The sequence below is a fragment of the Lepidochelys kempii genome, chromosome 16 (genome assembly GCF_965140265.1).
Source record: "Lepidochelys kempii isolate rLepKem1 chromosome 16, rLepKem1.hap2, whole genome shotgun sequence".
In the NCBI taxonomy this organism is placed as follows: Eukaryota; Metazoa; Chordata; order Testudines; family Cheloniidae; genus Lepidochelys; species Lepidochelys kempii.
In genome coordinates this window covers 27,731,467-27,746,688 of record NC_133271.1, presented here as the reverse complement: position 1 = coordinate 27,746,688, position 15,222 = coordinate 27,731,467, and the positions used below count along the sequence as shown (strand labels likewise).

At 38.2% G+C, this 15,222-nt stretch overlaps 1 protein-coding gene across 10 annotated transcripts in view; it reads left to right on the top strand.

Annotated features, from left to right (window-relative positions):
- The window catches only part of MAPKAP1 (MAPK associated protein 1), a 161,482-nt gene that overhangs the window by 75,949 nt on the left and 70,311 nt on the right, over positions 1-15,222 (top strand). For all 10 annotated transcript variants that reach the window (XR_012155279.1, XM_073314624.1, XM_073314617.1 and 7 more), the window contains 2 exons: positions 1,009-1,181; positions 9,005-9,181. Coding sequence is in view for 9 of the 10 variants with exons in the window: in XM_073314617.1 (XP_073170718.1) it covers positions 1,009-1,181; positions 9,005-9,181 (350 nt within the window). In the remaining variant the exon portion in view is untranslated. The remainder of the gene's footprint in view (positions 1-1,008; positions 1,182-9,004; positions 9,182-15,222) is intronic.

The following is a 15,222-nucleotide window of genomic DNA, read 5'->3' as shown; positions in this document are numbered from 1 at the left end:
GTGTCCTGTCTTCTGACAGTGGACAGTGCCAGATTCATCACAGGGAATGAACCGAACAGGACAGTTTATTGAGTGATCCAACCTCTGTCATCCTGTCGCAGCTTCTGGCAATTGGAGTTTTAGGGACACCTAGAACATGGGGTTGCATCTCTGACCATCTTGTCTAATAACCATTGATGGACCTATCCTCTATGAACTTAACTAATTCTTTTTTGAACCCAGTTATACTTTTCGCCTTCACAACATCCCATGACAATGAGTGCCACAGGTTGACTGCGTTGTGTGAAGGAATACTTCCTTATATTTGTTTTAAACCAGCTCCTTATTAATTTCATTGAGGGACCCCTGGTTCTTGTTATGTAAGGGGTAAATAACACTTCCTTGTTCGATTTATGTAGTGGCATTATATTTTCTGTCTTATTATCTATCACTTTTCTACTAGTTCCCAATATTGTTAGCTTTTTTGACTGCCACTGTACATTGAGCAGACGTTTTCAGAAAACTGTCCACAATGACTCCAAGATCTCTTTCTATCAATAGGTTGAACAGCACTGGTCCCAGTACAGATCCTTGGGGGCCCCCTCCACTGTGAAAATTGACCATTTATTCCTACACTTTTTTTTCCTATCTTTTAACCAGTTACTAATCCATGAGAAGACCTTCCCTCTTATCCCATGACTGCATACTTAGCTTAAGAGCCTTTGGTAAGGGACCTTGTCAAAGGCTTTCTGAAAGTCCAAGCACACTATATCCCCTGGATCACCCTTGTCCACATGTTGTTGACCCTCTCAAAGAATTTTGATAGATTGGTGAGGCATGATTTCCCTTTGCAAAAGCCATGCTAACTCTTCTTCAACATATCATGTTCATCTATATGTCTAATAATCCTGTTCTTTAATATAGTTTCAACCAATTTGCATACACAAGAATCTAACCTACACAAGCTTTTGTTTTTGTCTCTGTTTTACTGTGTCACTTATGTATTTTAATAAAATGTTTTTTCAACAGGGTCATGTTGGTACAACTGCAACCAAAAAAATTGATGTCTACCTCCCATTGCACACAAGCCAAGACAAACTGCTGCCAATGACAGTTGTGACGATAGCAAATGCCAAGGTGCATGACCTGATTGGACTAATATGCTGGCAATACACGAGTGAAGGACGGGAACCCAAACTAAAGTACTGTTCTTTCTTTACTACTACTTGATATCTGGTTTTCTCCTCTACAACCGTTTTTGCATAATGAAATGGATTTCCATGTCAATATTTTTATAAATAAGTCTTACAGGAACCACCTACATAGTTATCAATATTTCTTTGTGAGCAATACACACATATCTATATCTATTTCTCTTTCATTTAAACTGTTGGGTACTGGATAATGATAAACATATGAATCCAAAGAGGTGCAAATGAATCATAATTTTAAAACAGTTTATGTAATATTAAGATAAATCGCACCACTGTCGGCATCATTGGTAGGTGTTTTATTTTTATGTCTGACTTAGTTTTTGAACCACTTCTTAATGACCAAGGATCAAACAGAGGTGCATCAAATAACATCTAGAAATGATCTGTAAGCCTTCTCATTTTGACAGTGGTAGCAAGGGTTGGTTAATATCTGAATATCTTTCCCTACTCCCTGCCCGACTCTGCCTATAGAGTAGTAACAGGATGGCATAACTAAAATGGCGTGCTGAGTGTCTTGGAATGCTGTTTTAATGTTCTATTTGAGATATAGTATGCTGCCATACAAACCAGGGGCGGCCAGCCTGTGGCTCTGGAGCCCCATGCGGCTCTTCAAAAGTTAATATGCGGCTCCTTGTACAGGCACCAACACCGGGGCCGGGGCTACAGGCGCCAACTTTTGAATGTGGCGTGGGGTGCTCACTGCTCAACCCCTGGCTCTGCCACAGGCCCTGCTCCCACTCCACCCCTTCCCAACTCCTCCCTTGAGCCTGCCATGCCCTCGCTCCTCCCCAGAGTCTCCTGCACGCCACAAAATAGCTGATCAGTTGGTGCGGGGAGGGAGGGGGAGGCACTGATTGGCGAAGCTGCTGGTTTGCGGGAGGCATGGTGGGTGGGGGAGGGGAGCTGATTGGGGGCTGCTGACATATTACTGTGGCTCTTTGGCAATGTACATTGGTAAATTCTGGCTCCTTCTCAGGCTCAGGTTGGCCACCCCTGATATAAACGATTACTAAATCATGCTGCATCCGTATGCAAAAGAGATCAGAGTTAAGCTTGTGCATGTAATGTGATCTTTTGAATGTGTCACTTTACAAATGTAATGTTCTTTTAATGTAGTCCTTAGTATTGAATAGACAAACTAGACCAATGTCAGGTTTCAGAGTAACAGCCGTGTTAGTCTGTATTCGCAAAAAGAAAAAGAGTACTTGTGGCACCTTAGCGACTAACCAATTTATTTGAGCATGAGCTTTCGTGAGCTACAGCTCACTTCATCGGATGCATTCACTTTCCATAGTATGCATCCGATGAAGTGAGCTGCAGCTCACGAAAGCTTATGCTGAGATAAATTGGTTAGTCTCTAAGGTGCCACAAGTACTCCTTTTCTAGACCAATGTGTTTGTGAATATATCATTTTTTCAGTGTTTATAAAGAATTGACAACTATGGGGTTAAATGCAATTAAGTTCTAAGGTACCCTCCCTGCCCCCATCCTTCTGTGTAAGTGTTCAAAGACACCACTAAAATGAAGATGAATATATTGGCAAAAATGCCAAAGTAATCATAAAAATCCAATTTTATTTGAAACCGAATAATGCTTTATTCTTTAATTGAGAAACCACTGTATTGTGCAGTAGGCCCTTATACTTACTACTAGAACTTGGCCTGAGTCACCTGTGCAATAAGAGATCAACAGATACTGTTGTCCTTAGAAATTCTTTACAGCTTCACTCTATCAATGGATTTTTCAGTATTTGCTATAATCCTTGCATATCCCTTTGCTTGGCATGGGAGGCATGAAGGGAAGGGGAGGCTGCCCCTAAATTTGTTAGGCTGAAAAATAGATTGTGTGCTGTCTTAGAATATTTCCTATCATATTATTTATTTATTGGTAAAGGTAATGTTTTAATGATAGGTCATACAAGGTCTGTGAAATAGGTATTTCATAGCTTTTAATCTGGACATCTTTCATTTTAAAATGACACTGTAAAGTCTGGAAAAATACTTTCCCAGTATTTGCTGCATAACAAAGGATGAAATAATTACATACTATAACAGAACCACCTCTGGTACAAAAGTAGTATAACAGAGTATAGTAGATGTTTTATTTGTTTTTATTTGCAGAGTAGCAGCCGTGTTAGTCTGTATTCACAAAAAGAAAAGGAGTACTTGTGGCACCTTAGAGACTATAAATTTGTTAGTCTCTAAGGTGCCACAAGTACTCCTTTTCTTTTTATTTGTTAGTGAGTCAAAGTTCCAAGTCTGGGTCCTGGCATATTTCTTGGAAATGTTGCCCTTGCTACCGTTTTTCAGGAATGGGTTTGTATTCATGAGTCCTCTGTGTATTTGCTCAGAGATAGGATGAGAACTCTTTGGGCTTTCCTCCAATTCTAGCACAATTGGAGGGACACGACGGTAGGTGAGGGGGTGAGAGAGAGAGAGGTTATTCGGATTTACATTCTGATGCTTTTATTTTGGATCCCTGATTATTAGCTGCCTTCTGTATTGTAGAGATAGAGCAGCACAGAGAAGTGGACCTTCTCCCAGATAGAGTTTCATGGAGGTTGTTGATTTGGCTCTGTTGTTCCTCCCAGCTCTTTTTTGAATGAACAGATGTGATATTCAGGTCTTTGATGTATTAAACATTTCAGTGTTCTGACACTGGTGAAGAAGTGTAGAAATAATTGTAGACACTGCCATTTCACTTGCCAATGTTAATCACCATTTTCTATTTGTTAAAATATTTGTTGATCAAGAAGGTGATTGTTGTGTATTATTACTGTATTTTAAATATGCGAGATGCAACCAGTATCAAAGTCTCAGCACGTGTACATTTTAAGAACACATTACACATCATATTGACCAATGTCAGCAAGTAAAAAGTATCCCATAAAATAAAATAAAATATATTAGTGTCCTCAGGAAAAGGCTCGTGTCCTGAAAGTCGTCAAACTTTAACTCTGTTGGACCAGTGGGAGGAGGTGAATGTCCGTGTCTGTCTTGGGGTGTGATCGCTGACTAGGAATGAGCTTGGGCAGGAATGCTGTCAAATGCCACCAGATCCCACTGCAGGGAGAATAGTATTAGTGGGAAAGCTGAGGGACATTGGAACCCACTCTCCATATAGTACATCAGAACCTGGACTTGGGGGTTCAGGGAAAGGGCAAAGTCTCAAAATTTCAATATGATTTTTAAGTATTTTTCTTTGTTTCTTTGATTCATTTTGTCAGAGCAGCTCAATGCCTGTCGATTGGCAAGGGTCAATTTAACTCTGTTACTATATAGAATTCATCTCTAAATAAGGGAATGCATATAACTAAGGTTTTGTAGATATTATTATCATTTATTTTATTGTCACTTATATTATCGTAGCACTTATGAGCTCTAGTCATGGACCAAGACCCCGTTGTGCCAGGCGCACAGGAAAAAAAGACAGTTTCTGCTCCTACAAGGCAGTCATTGGTTACAGACAGACCAGTGAGGAAACAATGAAACAGTATTTTTGCAGCGTGGATATTCTCAGTTTCATTTTGTTTGCTCTGGAGCTAGTCATTTTACAGATAAAGGGAAGAGAGTGAGTATCAATTTGAAGAAAGCATTAAAAGTTGTGTGGGTTATACCAATTTGTAATCTGGTATAAAAATACAGAAAATAGGCATACCTGCTAATCAAACTAGGGTAGAAGAATGAAGAGCATGCAAACCTATTAATTGTGAAACTGCAGCCCCCACCTTCAGGAAAGCAATATTTTGCTGTCAGTTTCTTTATCCTAAAATGTAGACCTAATAATCCACAATAAGTGAGCTGTAGTTGACGGATCTGAGGATGTGCTGTATCCAGTTTGGCCTGCCATTTGGTAGTTTTGTCTCTGTTCAGTGTCTCTTGATATGAGAAAGACTTGACAGTGCTGGCAACCCTGTCCCTGGCCTCTTATATATGAACTTCAGAATCATAACCCACTGGACCATTCTGTTGCTAACCATTGATAGATGTGCTCTGCTGATTCTGTCTTCAAAAAGCATGTGGAAATAACGGGGGTACAAAAAATTTCAGAACCACAGATTTATTTATTTTAGATTTTTAAAAACCTATAATTTGATACTCACTGCAGTTAATTCTTCATTCTGTCTACAGTAAACTCAGATTTTCAGGACCTTCAACCTTTTCAGATACATTTAGCTGAAATTTTGGGGTTTAATCTTATCCCAGTGTACATGAATTTACATGCTGGATTAAAAATGTGTAAAATTTGTACCAACTAGACTTGTTCTTTCCATAGGTTACCCACTGCAGTGTACTTACGAAATATAACATACAGCTTCACTAATAATTGTTAGAACCTAATCTATTTTATGCTAATATCATGTGTTAATGCCGGCTCATCAGGAACACCATGTATTAGCTCTGAAGCAATAGCAAGTGTGTATACACGTGGTACAGTAGACTAAATTTTTCTGCAACTTAATGTGTGTGATAAAATATTTGCTCCAAAGTAACCTCCAGCGCTATAATTTCATTTATATTTTGCTTATCCTTTTTCACCGACAATAAGATAGATTTCCTTTTTTTTTTTTAAACAAACGCAAATGTGTACAACTAATGAGATTCTGACTTAGCTTATGAAAATAAGAAGATTTCAGAGTTGTGTCTGAGCCTATATTATTCCTCAAAAATCTTTGTTTGCTATTTGGGGACATCTGAAGCACGGTCACTTTATGGCACGTGACAGATGTCATGTACTTGCAGTAGAGTAGGACACGTATGGATTGAGAACAGCATTTCAGCATTGATAATTACGTTTTTGGCACTTTGGGATCTCTCTCAGACCATACTGAGTGTGGTGTTCTGATGCATGCCTGTATCTCCCCCTAGCTTTAATGGGAATTATGCACATGTGGCAAGTACAAAACAGACATTTTAATGTTATTTATACAGAGCCATAAACGTACGTACGTTAGGGGAGTTGTGCCAAACAGATAGTTTCTGCCTCAGAAGGGCTAGCAGTCTAAGGGCAGAGACAGGAATGGCTCAGAACAGTATAGTACAAAGATTAGTGCCAGGTGGGCTTTCACGCTGGAATGTGTCATGGAATGAGGGGTGGGGACTGGCTGATTTTTTATTAGCTTTATTAAAAGGAAGACAGTGAGTATGCAGAGCTACACTATAGTGTGTTAATAGAAATACAGACTGAAGTGCATCTTTTCTGTCTAGATAGATAGTCCTGTACATTTCTAAATTCTGTTGCCAGTCCTACCTTTGATCAGTTTTCCTAAAGTTTACTGCTGTGTTCCTGAAGAAGTTTAAAATTAGTTCTACAACAATGTATAAGTTCTTCATAACAGTTGAGAGGCTCATAAATTTTTTTTACAACATTACATAATTTACAAAATTTATAGTGACAAACATTGCTAGATTGTTAGCCATCCATTCAGCAAATTTACAGTTTACATTAATATTAATGTGTCATTATTACCTATTTTCTATAATAAATATCTTAGACATGACAGTATGCATATAGATTACCTGGAGTAAGCGCTCTCAGTAAGCACAGTTGCAACCAAAGGTTTGTGAATTAATTGAGAAAATTGCAAATCAGGTAGTCAGCGAAATAACTCATTGTCACATCCAATCAATAAACTTTGCAAATCAACTCATTTAATTCAAAAAATGATCTATATAGATCAAGCGACCAATTAAACAATTAGCATATACTTTGCAATTAATTAATTTAAGCATCAATCATGCAATTAAAACTCCAAATTTAAACTGAAGAGTTTAGAAACATACTGCCATGTGAACACTGAGGCTATACTTCATGCCTCTGGAACAAGACTGAATGCTGGAAGACTTGCAGTAAAAAAAAAAAAAAAAAAAAAAAAATTTAGAGCTGAACAATATAAGTGTTAGTGTTTACATTTTAATATGATACATGTGATAATGAGCCAATATTATTATGTTTTTTGTATATAGAGCTAGATCTCTGTGATTCTAGCCTGTGGAAAGAAACTGGTTTAGCACTCTCTCCCCCCCACCCACCCAGCATGTGCCTGAGAACTTGTGTGTATTTATTTCAGGCATTAATGCATAATAATGTTAACTACTTTCATTGATTGGGCTGTATAGGACTTAAAAGGTGTTTTTGTGTAGTTTGCTTTCCACCATGATAATGGTTTACATTGAACGCGAATCCTTGACTTTTCATGTAGATATTCCCTTGACGTATTTTTGTTGCACTGTTTACGTGTCCATACTGCACCATATGAGTACATTTTTATAAGCAAGAATTTTTATTACAGTTACTAAATGTAAAACAGAAGAACATAGACATTGCTCATTCAGATTTCATTCTAAAAATGTAACTGTCACCTCATAAAATATTTCACAAATGGAAGAAATATTACTGACACTTTGTCAAGTCGTATAACTTCTACAGATTTAGGACTATTTTAATTGCTGGTCTGTCACTATTTTGCATACAAATGAGTTAATGTGAGGCTGTTCTGCCTTATTTGGATATTTTTTTATTACTGCTTTATCACATGATTATGCTAACTAAAGGTTTTGAGGCTTGAAGCTGTGTATAAATATTGTAAATAGTGATATTTAAAGTTTCAGAGTAACAGCTGTGTTAGTCTGTATTCGCAAAAAGAAAAGGAGGACTTGTGGCACCTTAGAGACTAACCAATTTATTTGAGCATAAGCTTTTGTGAGCTATAGCTCACTTCATCGGATGCATTTGGTGGAAAATACAGTGGGGAGATTTATATACATAGAGAACATGAAACAATGGGTGTTACCATATACACTGTAACCAGAGTGATCATTTAAGGTGAGCTGTTACCAGCAGGAGAGCGAGGGGGGGAACCTTTTGTAGTGATAATCAAGGTGGGCCATTTCCAGCAGTTGACAAGAACATCTGAGGAACAGTGGGGGGTGGGAATAAACATGGGGAAATAGTTTTACTTTGTGTAATGACCCATCCACTCCCAGGCTCTATTCAAGCCTAAGTTAATTGTATCCAGTTTGCAAATTAATTCCATTCAGCAGTCTCTCGTTGGAGTCTGTTTTTGAAGTTTTTTTGTTGAAGAATTGCCACTTTTAGGTCTGTAATCGAGTGACCAGAGAGATTGAAGTGTTCTCCAACTGGTTTTTGAATGTTATAGTTCTTGACGTCTGATTTGTGTCCATTTATTCTTTTACATAGAGACTGTCCAGTTTGACCGGTGTACGTGGCAGAGGGGCATTGCTGGCACATATCACATTGGTAGATGTGCAGGTGAACGAGCCTCTGATAGTGTGGCTGATGTGATTAGGCCCTATGATGGTGTCCCCTGAAAAGATATGTGGACACAGTTGGCAACGGGCTTTGTTGCAAGGATAGGTTCCTGGGTTAGTGGTTCTGTTGTGTGGTGTGTGGTTGCTGGTGAGTATTTGCTTCAGGTTGGGGGGCTGTCTGTAAGCAAGGACTGGTCTGTTTCCCAAGATCTGTGAGTGTGATGGGTCATCCTTCAGGATAGGTAGATCCTTGATGTTGCGTTGGAGAGGTTTTAGTTGGGAGCTGAAGGTGACGGCTAGTGGCGTTCTGTTATTTTCTTTGTTGGGCCTGTAGCTCACGAAAGCTTATGCTCAAATAAATTTGTTAGTCTCTAAGTGCCACAAGTACTCCTTTTCTTTTTGATATTTAAAGTGTTTTGATTTCTACACCACGGAAGTCTGCTGGCTTATTCCAAACAGCATTCAGCAATTGACACTGGACCACAGAATTTAGTTGGCTATGTAGCTTCCCGAAATAAACTTGCTCTTTGTTTGTTTCAGTGACAATGTCAATGCCTACTGTCTCCATATTGCTGAGGACGATGGTGAGGTTGACACGGACTTTCCACCCTTGGATTCCAATGAACCCATTCATAAATTTGGCTTCAGCACTCTAGCATTGGTTGAAAAGTACTCTTCTCCAGGGCTGGCAGCTAAACAGTCACTCTTTGTTCGAATGTGAGTATTGACAACAGCTTTCTAAATTATCTTAACATCTGAGCATAGAGTCTAGGAAACACTTTTCTTTTCCGCTCTGCTCTGCTCTTAAGCATTTGAACTTTGCAAAACTCAGATTTCAGGTGTATTTGAGAATCTTCATAAGTAGAATACACAATCCTGTACAGGTCATGCAAAAAAGAAATGCAGTTCAGGCCTTCAGTTTTACCTTTTCTCATAATGGCTAAAATCCAAAAGACAATATCTTTCTGGTTCTAAAACTTCAGAGAAAAATAAGCCACTCAGTATGAATCACATATAAGGTGTTGGACTCTTTTATGCCTATGCTACTAATAAAATAGGGGATTTTCACATTTTTGAGTTTATAATATTCAGTTCAGTCTGTGCACACCACTCCTTTGCGAAAAGTAATTTATAACTGAAAATGTAATATGTTTTGAATTGCAAATTAAATAATACACTCTCATGCATACAGTAGTTGTAAGAGAACCAAGCTTCTTGAGGCACTTCAACTTTGGCCTAGCACCTAAATGATACAATTATTTCCAGCTCTGTTATGCATGGAATTTTTACTCAGTACAGAAAGAAATAACTTAACACTGTTCAACATTGTGCATCGTAGCTGTTGTATGTTGGGTGTAAAATGCAGGTCAGTCATTACAGCATCAATTAGTATCATAAGCCATGCATAAACTAGACACACATTTTGTTTGCAGCTGTTTGGGTCCTTCAACAAGAAAGTGATAAAAGATTTTTCCTAAATATTGGAAGTGCTTTATTCTGTAAAATATTGGTGTTTGGCCCATATTCACAACCATACAGATGCTTCCGGTTATGTGTTATCCCAAATGCAAATAAGATGTATTATGTAGTTATGATTACTTTTTGGTATAATCCCAACTGTGTGCTCTGTGCCTTGCTGACAGGTATGCAGATTCCTACCCCAAAGAGCTTTCTCAGAAATCCCATGCATTAACCTAATATTGACTCCTCCAGTGGAGCCAAAGTCCCTCATTCTGCCCAGCCTGTTTCTTTAGGCTGCATGCAACTGTGATGTCCACTGAGAGACTGCTCAGTTTGCCCTCCCTGGTACTTTGCTTTGGTGGGAGAGGTGGGCTCCCCTGGGCTCATAGTCAAACGTTGTTTGTTACCTGTATGTCCAATTACTACAGCAGAGTAGTATGTTAGCCATATCATTGAGAGGCTGTAGTGATTCAACAGCTGCCTCTAAGGGAGACGTCTAAGTGTTGATCATATTGTATAGTAGTATAGAACAGTGGAGAGCAGAGGATTTTCTTGCTTCCTTGTCATCTTCCCAATGCCAAAGTGACTTTCATAAAAGAATAGCATTCTGAAAGGTAAATGTGGCCCCTGAAAGGCCAAGAGGAGGGACAAAGTAATCCAGAGCAATTTGTAGTGCAATAGTACATAGAGATCCCACTCAGGACAAGTGCTTATCACGGTGGGCACCATACAAACGTATAGGAAGGAATTATTCCTGGCTCAAAGAGCTTGCAATCTAATACAAGGCAAGGCGTGAAAAGTGAGGATGCCAAACTGTAGGCGGAACTAGGGGAGATAGAAAGAGGGTAACAGTAATAAGATCACATGAATACACAGTCTAATCATGCACCCCGCTTGATGGTTCTGAGTCACATAAGTATAGTTGTTTTTTTAATTGTACACTTGACCTAATCTTCAGTGGTTGGCTGATTTCTTGTAGGCATTGCATCAGAGGTCTGGGAGGGATTTGAAAGAGAGAAGGTTTATAGCCTTATTGACTAGTTCAGGGAAGTATCCATGAAAAGAATGAAAGAAGTCAAGTTTATTCTTCTAAAGTGATAGGGTAACTCTCCACTCCAGAGCTGTGGGCAGGGTGACTCACCTGTGAGGGAGAGGCTCTAGCTTTCACATAAAATATCCAGTGTGTCGCAGCCATCCACTCACTAGAGGCTAAGCATTCTGCTAACTCCACAGCAAAGAGAGAATTCTTTTGCATGGCTCATTTGTGTGATGTCGAGCTGTGCAAAACAAGAAATAGGCCAAAACAAAAAAGGACCTTGTAATAAGATGTGAAAGATCGCTTCATTTCCTCTTTGTTTCAGCTTCCAAACACTTGCATACAGTGCTGGAGTACGTTTGAAAGGATATGGTCATCTTAAATATTTGATTTAATTTTCTGACAAAGCATCCTTTAAATAGCATGTCCTGAATTTTTTTTTCAGAACATACTTTAAACAAAAAATGTATACCTTTTTTTGGCTCCGTTGCTGATGTTGAGATGGTCCTTTCAGCAGGCTCAAAAGCAACAATACCAAACATGTTCATAATATTCCTCACTTCCTCTCTGTGGGTGCACATGCATACTACCTCTTCGATTTCAGCTCTGCTGCTGCTGTTACTGATTAAACACTCTCTTGCAAGTTGTTTGGGAGAGCATATTTGTTAGCTCCTGTCAATGCAGTTGTATGGAAGTGCACAGGAAATGCAACTGGCTAATCAACAGAACAGAGATATTAGCTGTTGACAAAGTGTTGTCAAATGCCTAAAGAAATAAAATGAAAAACATTAACAAATATTTTCCTCTAACGTTGGGGGTGAGGTGTCACTTGTTATAAAAGTAGGTACAAACTTTTCAGCTTCAGATGTGACTTTTGAAGTTGATAGTGTCCCTTTGAACAATTAAAGTCTTAAGTGAACTTTCAAAAATCTCATCTGTTAAATGTGCATTGCTTTGAAGTGCTGTAGTATTCCAGCACCTGAAGTGTGAGAGTACTAGAGTACAGTGAAAGAAAAGCCAGGGCTGATGTGGGTGTAAATTAGTGGACTGTTCATTAGCTTGAGTCTTAGAGAAGCAACTGTGTTATTTCTTTTCATTCTGTGGTAATTACAACCATTTTCATTGTCCAGATTGTCATTGTCCATAGAAATGGAATATATGCAGTCTGCATAATTTAGAATTTGTAAATCTCACTTAATTTCTTTTTTGGCAATGGTTACTGTCTGGAGAGAATAACAGTTTTGTCTGTTTAAAATGACAGAAATAAGCAAATAAGAAATAAAAGATGGAAGTCACTCATTGCCTCCTTTAAGATTTAAAAGGTCAGATAAATCAAATATGTGCATTTGCACTCTACAATATCTGTCTCTTGAAATGGAGCCAGAATAAGTTTTGTACCTGCAGAAATATATAGTAAGCACAGGTTTTAAAATGTAAAATTCATTAAATTTGGTGTCTTTAAAATTCAGTAAAGAACTACAGTCATGTTTAAACCACATCAGCTTTGTAACTGCTCGTTTAATAAGCACGTTGCCAGTACATAACCAATAATAATGGGCTGGATCATCTTGCAGTAAAACCCACAGGAAGGTGCTGAGGGGGAGGAACTATCCCAGAGGAGCCCCTTGTGGAGTTCCTCCCCAGCATGATAGAGCGATTTTAAATCAAGGCGATTTAAATCAATGGCTGAATAAATTAAACTTTAATCTAAAATAATTTAAATCACTTGATTTTTTAAACTTATTATTTCAGTCAAGTTGAGACTTTGTAAAACTAATTTGAAATTATGTACTATTGCAACTTTAGATTAAAAGTTCTAATTAAATTATTGTTTTTTAAATGCAACTACAGGGAGGGTATCTTATTTGAATTTTACAAAACTGCTACAGGCAAAAAACAAAACATTCAATTAAAATTCTGATCTGCTGCAAACACTTAAGCAGGAATGTAACTTTATTTCAATTGGACTACTCATGTGCTTAAGGATCAAGGGCTAAAATTTTAATTTTTATTAAAATTTATCTAAGCATCAAAAAAGTCATCATCATTCCAAAACAAAATTGCTTCGGTGTTAACAATGAAATGTTATCTAAGCTTTCAGTACATTAACAAAGTCGTTGAGAAGTCTTTTAAACCCATAGGCTAAAATTTTCAAAAATAGACACCTAAAGGTAGGCTCCTAAATCCATATTTAAGCACCTGAGGGTGGGGTTTTTAAAAGCACCTAGGTGATTTAAGACCACATAGCCCACTGACTTAGAACTGTACTCTCTGAGGAAGGAGTATAGCCTGGTCAAATGGTTTCAAATGACTTGTGGAACTTCAATGTATTGGAAGGTGGTGGGGATTGCAAATATACACAAGCCATTCATTTATCAGCTCTGTTTGAGGTTTGTTGTTCTCACAGTAGGGATGTTATTGAGGGCCCTGGACTTGTCTCTTTCAGTACAGATGATCATTTTAAATGTGAAACTTATTAGTTAACTAAATCTATATAGAATTTCAGATTTTACTAACAATTTGGAAATTAAAGAAACAAATACAAAAAAAATCTGCTAGTAATTAAAGACTATAAAATGGGAAGAAGGTAAATAATTAGCAACATGTAAATTAAAAATAAAATAAAATGTATATTTTTTTGATTTGTGATTTTTGCCCACTCCCTGCTCCCTAACTTTTCTAATGGGGATGGGGTGTACCTGACACCCTTCCCCACTGCAAAATGAATGTTGGGGCCTGCCCCAAGCTGCAGGGTCCCTGGATGCCTCTGTCTCAACAGTAGCTCTGTGCCCCTGGCACCCCCACTCCTGCTAGCAGGTGGCCTCTAACCATGGCTGTCCTAGGGACCCCTCTTCAGGAAAATTCCTACCCCAGAGTGGGCTCTGCAGGAAAGGTGGTAGCTTGGAGGACCATGAGCATCCTCCCCATCTCAACTCAGGACTGATTTGCTAACTCAGGCCACTTGTCTGCATGGCTTTTGAATGCCACAAGGCCCTGAGAGCAGGGGAAAGTGCGGTGCAGGCAGCTGCCTTTTATCCCCACCCGGCTCCCGGAGGGAGAGGGGGAGATCAGCGTACAAAGGTTGAGCTCCGTGTACAGATCTTGGGGACACACTCAGATCCAATAATAATAAACACTGCTTGCTCAGGGGGACTCACCACACTCAAATGTAATGTTTTTCCTAGGATATTAGGTAGACCAATTAAGCAAGGTGGACCAGCTGCTCCAAATTTTATATGGTGTAATGAAGCCAATCAATTGAAAGCAGTAGCAGTTAGGAGATACTCTAATACATCCTAGCATTGGGTCTTCATTTGAACAAGAAAACCCTAGAAATGCAGATATTGCCAGCTTCCTATGGATTAATTAAAAAAACAAAAAAACAAACAAACCTGAACTCTCTAGAAATCTGTACCCACTACTGACTGGGGTTGGGGATCGACCTATAAATAATAAGAAAAGTTCTTTTCTGACCATTACAAATACTCTGAACTGTGAAATAAATGAACTGCAGAGAGTTTTAAAGACTGGGAGAATTACTGAATATATATATGGCTGGCCAGTAGTTACTAAAGAGACCTTTTTATTAAATCAAAACCATCCTTAATTGCCAACCCTTCCATGTTACCAGAATCTGCCAGTGAACTGTTAGTGTCTCTTGATGGCTTAGGAACTTGTTTTACACAGAAAGGTAACTTTAATAGAGACAGTGGCTTCTGGATTAACAGGAAATAAAACAAAATCAGTAATTGCTATCAGTCTTTGCTAACAACTTTTCCAATAAGTAAATGTCTGGGTGTTACTCAGTTGGACAAGAATTTGGTTGACAAATTACCCTAGAGAAATCTAATTTAAGATGGAAAAGATTATCAAAATTTGATGACTCTAATCGAGTAATATTTCTGTACACAAAAAGTGCAAAGATTATTCTTATGATAGTTAATTTTGTATTTTTGGTGTGTGTGTGGTAATGATTTGTAAAATTGCTTATACTTCCTATTTTTTAAAGGGATTTAGTTTAAGATTCTACATCTTTTTTCCTTTACTACTGTTGTAATGCATATAATTATATTCTTTTTTTGTTTTGTCTCTCTCTTCTCACCTTAAAGTATTCTCAATTGCTACTATGTCAGGCTAGTGACTTGTAATGTTTATTAATACTGTATCACTTACTGGTGAAAAAACTTGATGCTTCTGAGAAGCTTCATGATGAAATGTGGCATTTGATTTCAAGATCTTGCCCATATTGTATGTTGAATAC